This window comes from Sitophilus oryzae, unplaced genomic scaffold (assembly GCF_002938485.1).
Source record: "Sitophilus oryzae breed Bouriz unplaced genomic scaffold, Soryzae_2.0 scaffold_402_pilon_pilon, whole genome shotgun sequence".
NCBI classification, from domain to species: Eukaryota; Metazoa; Arthropoda; class Insecta; order Coleoptera; family Curculionidae; genus Sitophilus; species Sitophilus oryzae.
The window spans coordinates 1,654,559-1,669,946 of record NW_022146977.1 but is presented as its reverse complement, the minus strand read 5'-3'; the positions used below and the strand labels follow the sequence as shown (position 1 = coordinate 1,669,946).

General features: G+C 33.0%; 1 protein-coding gene across 2 annotated transcripts in view; it reads left to right on the top strand.

Moving 5' to 3' along the window:
- LOC115885596 (sodium-dependent dopamine transporter) overlaps positions 1–12,648 on the top strand; it is a 51,828-nt gene extending 39,180 nt beyond the window's left edge. Inside the window, exons 7-11 of one of the 2 annotated variants that reach the window (XM_030904556.1) lie at positions 2,101–2,204; positions 3,429–3,666; positions 4,182–4,410; positions 9,988–10,256; positions 11,614–12,648. In XM_030904556.1, coding sequence (XP_030760416.1) covers positions 2,101–2,204; positions 3,429–3,666; positions 4,182–4,410; positions 9,988–10,256; positions 11,614–11,754 — 981 coding nt within the window. In that variant the 3' untranslated portion in view covers positions 11,755–12,648. The remainder of the gene's footprint in view (positions 1–2,100; positions 2,205–3,428; positions 3,667–4,181; positions 4,411–9,987; positions 10,257–11,613) is intronic. The other variant, XM_030904557.1, reaches the window with a different exon arrangement.
- The last annotated feature ends 2,740 nt before the right edge of the window (positions 12,649–15,388 follow it).

The following is a 15,388-nucleotide window of genomic DNA, read 5'->3' as shown; positions in this document are numbered from 1 at the left end:
TTGGTCCAGGCGGTTAAGCCAAGACCCCCCCATGACCACAGTCAGTAGAGGGTGCCTGGTATGACGGACAGGGGTAGCTTCGTCCGACATCGTTATATGTCTTGGTGCTATTCCCTGGCCATGACACTACAGCCAGGGACAAGACGATGAGTGAGATGCTGGTTAGACCAAGCCAGGCGCTAGGGGGATTTCCCCCAGCACCCGACCAGGAGCTTCCCACCAACGACAAGGTCTGGCATCTCCTAGGGGAAGGCTCTTCGTTTAGTTCGAAAAGGTAAACGGTTTTTATGACATTTGCGATTAAAGATTACGATGCATTGATTTTAGTATTAGTGTAATGATAAAATGCAAAGAAATTTTAAATAAATTAATCTCCTGATTCCGATAATGTTAAAATCGATGTATCTTTAAACGCAAATATCTTGAAAACCGTTCACCGTTTCGAACTAAATGAAGGCACCTTTTTTACATAAAAAGTCCTAGCTTTAATTTTCATTTATTGAAATTACTGTATCTATAAGGGTAAAAGAAGTACCAGCAATAGTACTCTCTACCCTAAGGGAAAGTACCTTTTCAGGGCTGTGACGGAATTTTACACTATCGCCACAAAATAAAAACACTAAATCACCACAATACACCAAAACACTTTTATTTTACACTGGACGCGCGTTTCGCTAACCATGTTAGCATCATCAGCAGATGATTATAAACTAAAGTACAATCTACAAGTTGAGCGTTTATATACTCGCTCAGTGGCCACCGAGTGGGCGTGGCAAAATCTAGCCAACCGAGTCAGAGCCAACTGAGCGTAACAGTTAGATTTCCGCCACTAGAGTAGTAGGAACAAAGAAATTGAAGGAATTGGACCGTTGACTCTGTTCATACTATTTTTACATTTATTAATTCTGATGCTTTCATATGCATCTAATTGCCTGTAATTTGAGACTTGTTTAATTAATTTTAAATTATTAAGATCTATACAATATTCATTATCAACAATATGTTCGGCAACGCAAGATTTATCCGGTCTACCATATCTTATCTGAGCTAAATGTTCTTTAAATCTAGTTAATATTGATTTTCTAGTTTGCCCAACATATTTCTGATTACAATCTTTACAAGAAATTTCATAAATACCCGACCTTTCCAGTGGAGGTGTTTTATCCTTTGGATTACCTAATAATTGTTGTAATTTATTATTAGCACTATACACAAGTTTATAATTTACATTCTTCAAAATTCCTTTTAGACCACGGGATAACTCTCTATCAAACGGCATCGAAAAATATTTAGACGTGTCTTTCTCCACTTGAAAAGTCGAATTTTCAGAAATCATTAACCTATACCTACGTTTTCTAATTAATTTATCAACTAGTGAAGGAGAATATCCATTACACTCAGCTACATTCCTAATGTAATCTCTTTCTATTTCATATCTTTCTTTGGAAAGTGGGAAACTAAGTTATCTATGAACTAGGAAATTTAAACTAGCCATTTTATGTTCAACACTATGATGTCATTCATTAGGAATATATCTGCGTCTGGTCGTATTTTTCCTATAGATATCAAATTCCAGGCAATTATTAGTATTTCTAATAACTAATACATCTAGAAATGGTAATCTGTCGTTGTTCTCAATTTCATGCGTAAATTTAATGGAAGGAAAACGATTATTTAACTCAGAAATAAAATTATCTAGGGTGTCTGAATGTGTGTCAAAAACAGCAAAAATATCATCCACATACCTAAACCATACTCTTGGAAAATACTCAAACTGATTCTTAGCCTCCACTTCAAACCTGCTCATGAATAAATTAGCCAAAAATGGAGACAATGGATTACCCATTGCTGTACCTTCCCGCTGTTCGAAAAACTTGTTATTAAATTGAAAACAATTTTGTTTCATACATAACGATAAGTTTATAATCATCTGCTGATGATGCTAACATGGTTAGCGAAACGCGCGTCAAGTGTAAAATAAAAGTGTTTTGGTGTATTGTGGTGATTTAGTGTTTTTATTTTGCTGTAGAATCACCCACCAAAGTTAGACACACTCTTTTTTTGACATCCTGTATATTATGTTTTAATAATTCCTAATAGGTTTGGGTGGATGCAGCAACTCAAGTTTTCTTTTCATTGGGACCAGGGTTCGGAGTATTGCTAGCGTACGCTTCTTATAATGAATATCACAATAATGTGTACAAGTAAGTATATTTATTTTCCTCATGTGATGTTAACCACATTCAGATACTCCACTTTCTAGGATTTTAATATTTAAAATCACCGTATAGTCGAAAGAAAAAAAACGGCGTCCAGTTGAGTTGGAAATGATGATCGATGACATTGCCCATATACTTTTACATATAATAATAATAATAATAAATAACGCCTTATTGTACAAAAAGCCAAAATAGCTTCATCGACAAAGCATTTAAAAAACAAACAAAAGCACAAAAAATATACAAATAATAAAAAATATCATACAATACAAATCATACGATTCAAAAAAAAATTACGTCATTAAAATTACAAATAGAACATAGGGGTATATGGACATTGCAAAAAAACAAAAAAAAAGACGTATGAAAAAAATTTTACACCAGGGAAATTGTAAATGGATATAATCATTTAAGAGTTTGAACGAAACATTAAATACTAGATTTTCAACCAGTGTGTGAGATGATCAAAATTTTAAAATTCAAAATTGTTCAAGATTAAATATCAACAAAAAAGTCGTTTACCGCATATAGGGCTCTCTCCAGTAAGTACGATTTCAGAGCTTTGCGAAATGCGAGAAAGAATGAAAGCGACTCGATACCCAAAGGCAGATGATTGTACATTTTTTTGGCATTGTACAGTATTGAGTTTTTAACTAGTTCTGAGCTCGGGGTTGGCAGATAAAGATCGTGCTCCGCATTCCTAAGTGGATAGTTGTGAGGTGGCCTTTCGGGAATAGCGGATATGTGCTTGCGGATTAAGCGAACGGATTCAAAAATGAATAAAGAAGGAAGAGTCAGTATTTTGAAATTTTTAAAGAAATTCTGGCAGTGAGTTCTACTGTTCAGTCCCAATAAATATTGAACTGCTTGCTCTCTTTTGAAGTGATGCGACACAAACAGGGCATAATAGACTATTTTAGAGGTTGATAAGTTAAGACAGAGTCCAGGACGTCAATAGTGGTGTTATTAAGTACAAAAGATTGTATAGTACTTTTATATGACAAAACTTTAGTTTTTGATAGGTTGAGGCATAGAAGATCAGAATCGCACCAAGATTTAATAGTGCCTAAGTCACTAGATATAGTCTTATATAATGCCGTAACATCTGGGCCGCTTGATCTTCATTTCATAGCCATGGCTGACGCCGTTTTTTTTTCGATTTTATTGTAATTTTATAGGTGACGCGTTAATGATAACATTTTGTTTCAGAGATGCTCTACTGACCAGTTTTATCAATTCGGCGACAAGTTTTGTATCCGGTTTCGTAATTTTTTCCGTTTTGGGCTACATGGCTCACGCTGCAGGCCGCTCTATAACGGAAGTGGCAACCGAGGGACCAGGGTTAGTTTTTATTGTTTATCCTGCAGCCATAGCCACGATGCCGGGCAGCATTTTTTGGGCTTTGATCTTTTTCATGATGCTGCTCACTTTAGGACTGGATAGTTCGGTAAGTCTTACTATTATGATACATCCGGCAATAGTACGTCGGGAACATGTATAGCTCCTAAAATAAAAAAAAACTTGCGAGTTTTGTTAAATGCAAACCTAAAGTATGTTCGAGGATGCATGAGTATTCCATATTGCTTATAGTTGTATATTTATTGATATATATTAAATAGCATCATGATATTTCGATAACTTTAGAGATATTAATAAATAAATAAAAAATATATTTTTTCAACCTCCTTTAAAATAATTATTACAAATACAAAAACCTATCCTGAAGTCCAAAGTACATTAGGTATTTACTTTAGATGATATATTTAAAACTTTGCTATATATATCATAATATTAAATCATACATGGTGTTTGGTTTAGTTTGGATTGCAAAATTCTTCGCCAAACTTGCTAAAATATAAAATAATTTTCCTTCGTTTTTTTTAATAGAACACTCTCTATATTATTTTTTATTAGATGGAGAGTTAAAAGATGAACAACAGAACTTGAATTTTTATTTTTCAGTTTGGGGGATCAGAAGCTATAATAACGGCTTTAAGCGACGAGTTTCCGAAAATTGGACGTAACAGAGAAATATTCGTAGCCTGCCTATTCACGCTGTATTTTTGCGTTGGTTTGGCCTCGTGTTCTCAAGGTGGCTTCTATTTTTTCCAACTTTTGGACAAATACGCCGCGGGATATTCCATGCTGATTGCCGTACTCTTTGAGGCAGTTGTTGTCTCCTGGATTTACGGTAAGTATCAGAGAATCTGGGTATGACTATAGAACATAGACTTAAAATAAAATATAGACTACACTATTTACATCTCAACGCGGACAAACAACCTTTTTTGTACACATGTTTACTTCTGGGTACAGTCGACCGAGCCTTCCTCATCCAGCCTATGTTGTCACGTCTTTAATATTATCAATATTTTTTTTCTTGTTATACACAAATATTGAGATATTAATACTACAGTTTAATAAAGTAGGTTTTAATATTCCATAGATGTATTAAATAGTCCTTATACTACTAAATTATAAGTCGGATACTGTTTAATAAGGATAAGTTCTTTACAATATGACAACACCGATTAGAGGCGAGGGAGCCTATTCATTCATGTATTACCTTGTAGTACGTGTCGCACGTGTGCGGTAAAGCTTTGTTGCCGCTATCTCCCCGGCTGTATTAACGCATTTTCTTAGCTTGTAGTCCTTAAGTGTTTATTTTATTGACTTTTTCTGTTCAAAAACTATAAAATATGGTTCGCCAGTGCCAAATTTGCAAGAAATTTGACTTAAATAATCCATTTAAGTCTTGAAACGACTGTTGACCGGTAGGCAACTCTCAATTTACCCATTGGCAGTCAGTGGCGTTGTTGTAGAAAGGCGCTTATTTAGATAATATTTTAGTAAAATGTAAAATCTGAATTTTTTCTTTTACATTACATTATTTACTTACTTACATTGTAACAAAATCATAATTATAACCCTGTTAATAATTAATAATGTTTTTATTAAAAATATATTCCGGTTTATTCTAAAATTATCTTCAGAATCTAAAATAACATACAAGAATTTTAAAATGATATTACATTATGAAACAATATTTTTTAATATACCGGGTCGTCTCAAAAGTGGCTCAACCCTATAACTTTTTTTATTTTTTCAGATAAAAAAACAGATTTGTATGTTAGTAGGTATATGACATAAATTAGGATTTATTGACGTATTCAATTGTTTTTGGTCTCTTCCTGTTTCACCGAAATGATTACATCTTTTGATTTTTAAAGGCACCCTCGGTATATTGCTAAAGTAGCGATATTCGATAAAAAATGACACTCTGAATAGAATGACATATCATATGACAACTTTTGACATTGTCGCTTAAAAACATATCCTATTTTAAATTTCAATCCAGTTTTTTTCAATCCACTAAATTTTAATCAAGGAGCCTTGGAAAAATAGTTTTGATCGTCTAATAGGTTTCGTGTCTTGTCTAGGCCGATTAAAAGATGTACAAATCGTATTTTTAATCATACATATGTCAATTTTTTCAAATGGAACAAGGGTAACTCATTAGCATATTTGGAAAAAGCATTTTTATATGAATATATTGATACCACACACTTGGTATTTCGAGTCAAATTGTCGTTATGAACCGCGTGTTACAATTACAATTAAACCATATGCGAAAATGTCAAAAGTTGACATATGATATGTCATTCTATTCAGAGTATCATTTTCTATCGAATAAAGTAGAAATATACCGAGGGTGCCGTTTAAAAATTAAAAGTTATAGTCATTTCCGGTGAAACAGGAAGTGACCAAAAACAATTGAATGCGTCAATCAATCCTAATTTATTTCATATACTAACATACTAAATCTTGTTTTTTTATTTGAAAATATAAAAAATTATGGGGATGAGCCACTTTTGAGACGCACCCGGTATAATAAAGACAGTACCGAGTTAAATAAATGTAGTTTTTATTTTATCCACTTCCTATCACCTTCCTTGCTTTAATGGAACAGATTTATGTTTTCTCTAATTTACATAATAAGACATCACTTAACCAGAAAAAAAATTACAACAATCATATTTTTTTTTCTCTCCTGTCGCCGATTCTATTATATCTGTGGAATAGATCCTGTTTTGATTAATATTAGGGGTTGTAAATGTTTGACTAAAATTAATAATTTATTATTAATTTCAAAAATTACCTAATTTCGATTATAAAATTTCTTCTATAACGTGTATTTTATTATTTTTATCCTTTTTGGACTCTAAATTGTTTTTTCTAAAGTTTTATTTAAAAAACCTGTCCTAAATCTTAATAAAATATAAAAAAGTTTAAATACGATATATTTTTAATTTAATTATAGCTTCCTTAAAATAATAAAAATTACCCGGCTATGATACGGAGAGTTCAGGTGTACTTGAGAAACGAAAGACAGTGTTGTGTTTCTCGGCAGAGTCGTCAGGGAACGACCGTTACGACAGAGACAACCTATCTATCGCTCGTATCGCACTCGTTATAACCTAAAACAATAACACAACAATAACAAAACAGTGTCTGACCGCATGTTCCAGCTATTTATGAATGAGATGCTCAGTCTATATTTTATTTTAAGTCTATGCTATAGAATTAATAAAATAAAAGTTCCGATATTATTTTGTGATGATTAATATGATTAAATAATCCAAGTTAGTAACATTTTTAATGAATTCTGTTATTAAAATATTAATACACTCACTATATTTTGATATAGCATATATGTTAAATAATATTTCAAAAATACCTCTGTTACTTGTTATAGTCTATTTTGTTTGCATATCTATTTTTTAATAATTTTGCTACTCTTTGATGCATTTTATACCGGCCAAACTTCAGGAACAAAGTAAATTCCAAATTTTTCGGATTGTTAAAGGTCTACATAGTTTCATTTACGCTTATTCTGTGATGAAACTTCTGTAAATTGCAGTTGTAGAGAATATTTAGAAAATTTACTTAATATTTCTGCAAAACTTAAATCTGATTTAGTTGGAATAAATGCGTTGCACTTCGAGTTTTTATTTTAACACGAAAAAAAATTGTTCAGTGATCACTTAAAGCAAAAATAATAATTAAAATCCATACAAGTAGGGCGGGGGCAAATGTAACAGTTCTACAGGGTCGCTTTTATGTATGGGAACGTTCGATTATTAGGTAAAATATACGAGATACCGCAAAAAGTTAAATACAAAAGTTACAGGATTTTTAAATATCTATTAGCGAGTAATAAATTTAAGTATACAGGGTCGTTAGTAAAGTCGTGGCACTTCAAAGTTTCATTTTTTTAAATAGAACCCCCTGTATATTATTACATATTTCAATTCTTCCTTCAATTCTAAGCAAAAATCGAAATACACACAATGTATCTCAAAGCAACCGTTTCCGAGTTATTGACTTTTGAAAATATACTAATAATAGCCTAACTGAACATATCGAAATTAATTAAATCAAATTGTTTAAGTGATATTTTCAAAAGTCAATAACCCGGAAACGGTTGGTATGAGGTACATTGTGTGTATTTTAATTTTTGCTTATAATTGACGGGAGAACCGAAATATGCAATAATATACAGGGGGTTCCGTTTAAAAAAAATGAAACTTTGATGTGCCACGACTTTATGACCGACCCTGTATACTTAAATTTATTACTCGCTAATAGATATTTATAAACCCTATAACTTTTATATTTAACTTTTTGCGGTACCTCCTATATTTTACCTAATAATCGATCGTACTTTAGAATTTAGAATTTAGAATGAGTGGGAGGGGGGTTAATCACTGCGACCTTACAGATCCATTGTGTCCCCCTTTCTTGAGTCATAACTCATCATACAGTCCCAGGGCTTTGACAAAAGCCAGTATCTGGGACGGTTTTATAGAGGGTAGTTCTCCATCTCCAATATCAGTCGTACCAAAATTCATGGCACGAATGGTTGTCGTCTCGGCGCACTCAGTGATGAGGTGTACTGGTGTTTCCCCATCTTCCCCACAGAATCTGCATTCGCCGTTTCTTCTTAGTTTCAATCTACTGAGGTGTTCATTGAGGACACAGTGTCCTGTTAAAAACCCCGCGACAATCCGAAGATTGTTCTTACTCAGACCCAGGAAGATCTGTGATTTTTCTTGATCATAAGCCCTCAGAAACTTCTTCGAGTGTCTTAGACCATTGCAAGATTTCCATTCCAGGTTGCGGATGGAATCTTCCAAGTTCTTGAGTTCCGCCTTGAGTTGGTTACCACTTGGAAAGCAGAACGGTTCTGGTCCAGTTAGTGGAGTGTTAGCTCCTTTCCTAGCTAGATTATTTGCTTTTTCATTGCCTTCTATCCCTTGGTGAGCAGGCACCCAGAGTAGGAGGACTTTGTTTTCTTTGCCTAATTTATTCAGCTTCTCTATGCATTCTTTGACCAATTTCGAATTGATCGATACTGAGTTGATCGCTTTTAACGCTGCTTGACTATCAGACAAGATGGCTGTTTCTTGTTTCCGATAGTTGCTATCTAAGATAAGTTGTACGCATCTTTCGATAGCGTAGATTTCTGCCTGTAGGATACTAGGGTAAGTGCCCATTGGTTCGGAGTATTTAGCTCTCGGTCCAAACACTCCGATCCCTGTTCCCGTATTGGTTTTGGAAGCATCAGTATACCAAGTTATGGTATGGTCTTTTAACTGCTGGGCAGCGTTTTGCTCTTCCAATCCTTTTTATTGCCCAATACTACATTGAGATGTTTCTCAAAGTTGTAGGTTCTTGGCATATCGTCCACTGGGAGTTGCAGGAGTGGTATTTCCTTTATGAGGGTGTTCCAAGCCCCTGATCTGACAATTCTCCCAGTACTAATTCCGTTAGTGACCATTCTAATCATTGTCGCATTGGCATATATGCAATGACAATGTGCAGTGGTGTTAGATCTAGAATGACCTCCATTGCTGCTGTTGGACAGGTTCTCATGGCTCCTGTGATGCAAACGCATGCTAGTCTCTGGACTTTGCATATGTTTAGCCTTGCCGTCCGTTGCTCTAGTTTTGTGTACCAGGCAACTGCTCCATAAGTAATCATGGGTCTTACTATCATGGTATACATCCAGCGCAAAATGTTAGGGGAGCAGCCCCATCTATTTCCGGCCAGTTTCTGCATATCATAAGAGCCTTTATGGCTTTGCTGGTAGTGTTCTTAATATGCCTGTTCCACAGGAGTTTACTGTCCAGGGTTATTCCCAGGTATTTAACTTCCTGTGTTGGCAGTATTTCCTTTCCATCTAGTTGGATTCTTTTCAAGTTTTTCAGACTTCGCTTTCTGGTGAATGGCACTATCGCGGTTTTGTCTGAGTTGATACTCAGCCCGACAGTTCTACACCATCTCTCAGTGATACGGAGTCCTCTATGGATAATATCACACAAGGTGCCTTCATGTTTCCCCCAAGCGATCATGACTATGTCATCTGCATACCCAATGCAGTGTCTTCCCGCTAGAGTTAATTCGTCTAGTAGTTCATCCACCACCAAGCTCCACAGCAAAGGGGAGGTTACTCCACCTTGTGGAGTTCCTTGCGTTGTTTTAACAGCTACAGTTTTGGTGCCCATCTGAGCCTCTGCTGTTACCCTGTATACTTAAATTTATTACCAGCTAATAGATATTTATAAACTCTATAACTTTTATATTTAACTTTTTGCGGTACCCCCTATATTTTACCTAATAATTGACTGTTCCCATACATAACAGCGACCCTGTGTATGGGGTATAATTACTTAAATTATAATGACGATTTTTTGTTCGATTTTAGGAACCCAAAGATTCTGTGACGACATCGAAGACATGATTGGTTTCGCTCCCGGCATTTACTGGAGGTTCTGTTGGAAGTTTGCCGCACCCTTGTTCCTATTATTCATCATATTCTACGGCTTGTGGTTCTACGAACCCTTAACCTACGAAAACTACGTTTATCCTACGTGGGCCAATGTAATCGGTTGGCTCATAACTGGCTCATCGGTAATAATGATTCCTACAATAGCTATCATTCAATTTTTAATTACACCTGGATGCTGTTCTAAGGTAAGTAAAAATATTAAAGCATTTTTTTCTCTCATACAACAGGAACTCTCCAAGGAAAATGTTGAAATTTGACATAGGAATGAGAATTTTTGAACATTTGGGGTCCTAGAAGCAAAGAATTACGAGTAATCATCCTTGTATTTTTTATGGCACACCTTGTATGTATATTAATTCTGGTTTCTAAAGCTGCATCATCTACATATTACTTTTTACCTTTCGTTTTGCCTGTCTAATAATGCGCAGAATGAGAGTTGTCTGTACAGGGTGGGCCAAAAAAAAGAGATAGACAAAAACTAATATGGGTGTCTGGAGCTCATGCATTTTTAACAAAATGATTTTCGAGTAGTTGCAAATAATATTCTGCAATTAAATTTCGCGTAAGAAATAATGGCCCGATAATATTGTGTCCGAATATCCCTGCCCAAACATTTACTTTCTGTGCATATTGCGTTCTTGTTTCGATAAACCTGTGTTGGTTTTCTTTGTTCCAATATCGATAATTTTGAATATTGGGTTCATAATGTAAGGTAAACGTGCATTCGTCAGTATAGTATATATTTCGTTTCAAAATTCGAAAAGCTGTAGTGTGATCTATTCCTATTTCATCCTCAAGTTTCCTTGTGCGGATTTTTCCATCGTTCTCTTCCACGCACAATAAAACTTCCAAGTTGGTATCATTTCTTGCACCTTCTCTTTGTTCCTACCTTGCTTCACATCTGCAGTTATTTATTAGGGTACCTTTGGTCTCAAATCTCTGGACATTCCTTGCGATTGTAGATTTTCCAGGTATCGGTCTATTCGGATACAGAGCAGCAAACATGTCCGACACCTTTTGATAACTATTTTCTTGATAATACTATTTAATCATCAATACTTTTTCTTCGGCTAATATTTTCGATGTAGGTATGAGTTTTTAATAATAATAATAAAGCACTAAATAGATAAATTTCTGAAATGACAACTTCATTTGACAGTTATCTTTTACCTTGACTGTTGCTCATAAGTAAATACAGGGCAATAAGAAAGGAGAAATATTTAAAAAGAAATCGGCGATAACTCGTAAACGGGCTAATCAAAAATATCTGAAGTTATTCTTTTGAATGTGGGTTTTAGTGCTCTTCAATAAACCTAAATAGAATTATTCTCTAAAATAATTAGGGAAGTCAATAATTGACCCCATTAAAATTTACATGGGATTTCCTATGTCCCGCTCGATCATGCAACACCCGGTATATCATTTTGAAACTCTATTTTTAAGCATTTTGTATAAATTTATTTTCAAAGAGTAAATCGTTAACTTTAACGCCGAGTTAGCAAAAAATTGCAGGTGATATTTCTTATTGTTTGTCATATTTAGCGGCTGAAAATTTTGACGACACCATGGAGAGACACTCAGATCAATACCCAAGCCAATGGAGTAGTTCAGTCTGACAGTACGCAAGTGAGATTATCCTCGATGGCAGAAACTCCAACGGATCAGAAGCCGGTCGAAGTGTGAGATAAAAAAATGCCAAAATTTACCGAATATTATGTATGACATTATGACATTATACTATAATCTATATACCCACCATGCGTTTTTGTTGTAACTACATGTTTTATTGATACATTGTTCCAATCTAATTAAAGCAAGTACCTCTATAATTAATACAATAGTTAAAAGTTTTTTACCTTTTAATTTTGTTACTAATAAATGGAGAAATTAAGATAATTAAATTAAAAAAGTATAGTAGCACACCACGTAAATAAGTATATATTATGTATAGACAAAATAGGGATTAGTTTATGTTGTTTCATGTTTATATGTTGTAGTTATAGGCAATTGTAGATAGAAGAATCGTGTTTAAAATTTAAAAAAATATATTTGCCGCTAGTCAAATGAAATGGACCAAAAAGGCACGATTTTTTTATTTTAAAAGTTATATACTTCCGTGTTTGCTATATTTTATTTTTTTGCAACAAGAACTGTGAAAAAATGTCTATACCTATGTGACGGATTCGTCTATCCAAAAAAGTCCTACGGGTATTTTTTTTTACTTACTAAATATGAATGTTACTTTGTTTAATCTATTTTACTATAGCTCTTTGCTTATTTTCTTTTTGATATATGTACCGGCATTTTTATCAAGTATTTTTTTAGATTAAATTTCTCATTCTGATGATTCTGAAAATTGGAAACCCTAATTGTAACGTTTTTCGTCCAATTTCCAAAATTTTCCTCATTTTTACAATTCAAAGCAAATTAATTACAAGAATAGACCAGGGGTTTCTCCAGTGGTCAACTACGACTGACAAAATCCAGATTTATCCTCCAGTACTTTCTTTACTTTATAATAATGCTATACAGGGTGTCCCAGAAATAAGTGCAAGTGTTTTAAGGGGTGGTAGTTCTCGATAAAAGAAACATATTTTCTCTTTATTGTTTTTCAAATAAGTCCGTTAATAATGGAGTTATTTTACAAATTTCCCAAAAAAAATGATTTTTTTGCTAAAATTTTGAGAACCACTGGATCTTTTCTGGATTTTCTTTTTTGTAAATTTAATCTAATACCTATGTTGCCATATTATCAAGAAATTATGTTTTTTAACTAAAAACTAAAATAAATTCCAAAAATCTTTTTTTTTCGCGAAAAAAACTTCATAGGCGTGTTTCTGGGGTTGAACTATATACTACCAGTTAAAATACTTGCACTTATTTCTGGGACACTCTGTATATCGTTACAAGGCTCTAAAAGTTATTTTTCTAGATTTCGTTGAAAACAGAATTCGCCAATTTTAAACATGATTCTTTTACTTGTGTAAGCGATTAAAATGTTAAAACTGTACCTGTCTTCCTGAGTTAAGAACCTTTTTAAATCGTATATTTATCCAAGAACTAAATAATATATAGTATACAGGGTGTTCCAGGCTGAGCGCGCATTAGAAGTTTCTAGAGGACTACAATATCTAGATCGGAGATTTTTTGCACATTAATGTTTCACAGCGAGATCTATCGATTAAAAATATTTTCAATATGGCCGCCGAAATACCGAAACCTGACAACAACTTCCTTATTTTAAATGGGTAACCCCCGTTTTTTTTATGCCTTTTGATGTTAAATACCTTATATCTAACATTAGCCGTTTTTGAGAAAAAAAATGTTTCAAATTTTTGGACGAAATAATAATCTGCCTGTCAAAAAAATTGTATAGCCTAACTAAATGTTAAATAACATAAAAACGATTTATTTTAGGTATAGGAACATGTATAATCAGGAAGTAACAAATTAAAAACTTTTTCACTAGTGAAATAAAAAAGTGGATTGCCATTTGAAAAAAATGATTTACGATAATTTTTTAATCACTCAATTCCATGACAGCTACCGCCAATATTATATGACATTCGAACAATTTAATTTTTGAAATAGATAGCCACATGTCTTCTTTTTATGTCACAGTGACTGTGGTGATCATTAAATTTGACGTTTATGCTATATACATTTTTTTGACAGGCAGTTTTTTCGTCCAAAAATTTTAAATATTTTTTTTCTCAAAAACGGTTAATGTTAGATATAGAGAGTTTTATATCAAAATTCATAAAATTTCACAGAGAATTTAACAATGTAATAATAAATAGGGGTACCCATTTAAAATAAGAAAGTTGCCGTCAACTTCCGGTATTTCCGGAAGTGCCGCCATATTGAAAATATTTTTAATCGATAGATCTCGTTGTAAAACAACGACGCACAAAAAATCTCCGATCTAGATATTGTGGTTGCTCAGCCTGGGACACCCTGTATATCTACCTGAGTATTTCCAAGTTTTGTAAATATAAGTTAACTTAACGGAAATAACAACGAAAAAAACGGCACTTGTAGTTGCTTAATATCTTGATGCATTAAGACCAGTAATATAAATGTTGTATTTTTTTGGATTTTTAATATCGACAAAATCTAATAAATACAGTGTTGTTCACCACATACGACACGGAGTATTGTAGCTAAACGATTAGATTTTTACAAATTGTAAGTTTTGGGTTCGTTGAAGGTCTATTAGAGCTACAATTTAAGAATATTTTTACAAGATACAGAGTGTCCCAAATAAGTAAAAATTATTATAGTTGTATTTTTTTAAATGGGACACCCTGTATATTATTCTATTTTTGGATTCTACGATTGAAATAAAGGTAAATTTGATTAAGGTTTAGCACACTTAAATCTTACCGTTTTTGAAATATTTTCAATTTTAATGAAATTGCAGTACATATTTTAAGGCGTTATTTCTCCCAGGGTATCAAAGTTTTTAATACTAAATATTTACTGAAGTTTATTTACTGATCAGTTATTGTGTTGCAATAATAAAAATAATACTACCTTATACAGAGTGTCTAAAAATTTATTTTAAATAATTATTAGCTTCAAACGGCAATAACTTGTTTAATTTAAACGGAACACCCTATATATTTTACGTGAATCAGATGCACAATGTAATTGTCTGTCAAATTGTATTATACCATTTTTCACCTATCTCTTGAAGTTTTCGTAGAAAATGTATTTTCTTATAATTTAGACCTCATTTATCACTATACCTATGGAATATTGACATTTCAGATTTTTTAATAGCACCATAATATGTACATAATGTACAGGTGGTAAATATTGCAAGCCCATTGGCATACAAAAAACTATCTAAATCTTTGTAAAAGAGTATACCAATTAAATATACCACCATTATTTCTTACAAAAAAACATCAAAAGTTAATTAATTACATACCTGTAAATTGTTTTAATTAATAAATTATTCTAAATAAATGTGTATTTGGCTCAGAAATCAATATAATAATAAGTTATGAAAATGAATGTCTCTGGTTTTATAAATAAGCATTCGTCAATAAATGAAATAAAATTTATAAGGTGTTACTATTTACCACCCTGTCTAATACACACACAAAATTCAGTTTTTTAGTATTTGGAACAGTTATTACTTTAACGTAAACAGACAATATAATGTAGTTTGAATACTGGGATCATATTAATTGGTCCTCTTTAACAAAAAATATTTAAACAGTTTTATTTTTATTTTTTAATTAAATAAGCGAACTATATCGACAATATTAGTATCTATACCCTTTAAAAATTTTTTACATTTTTAGAA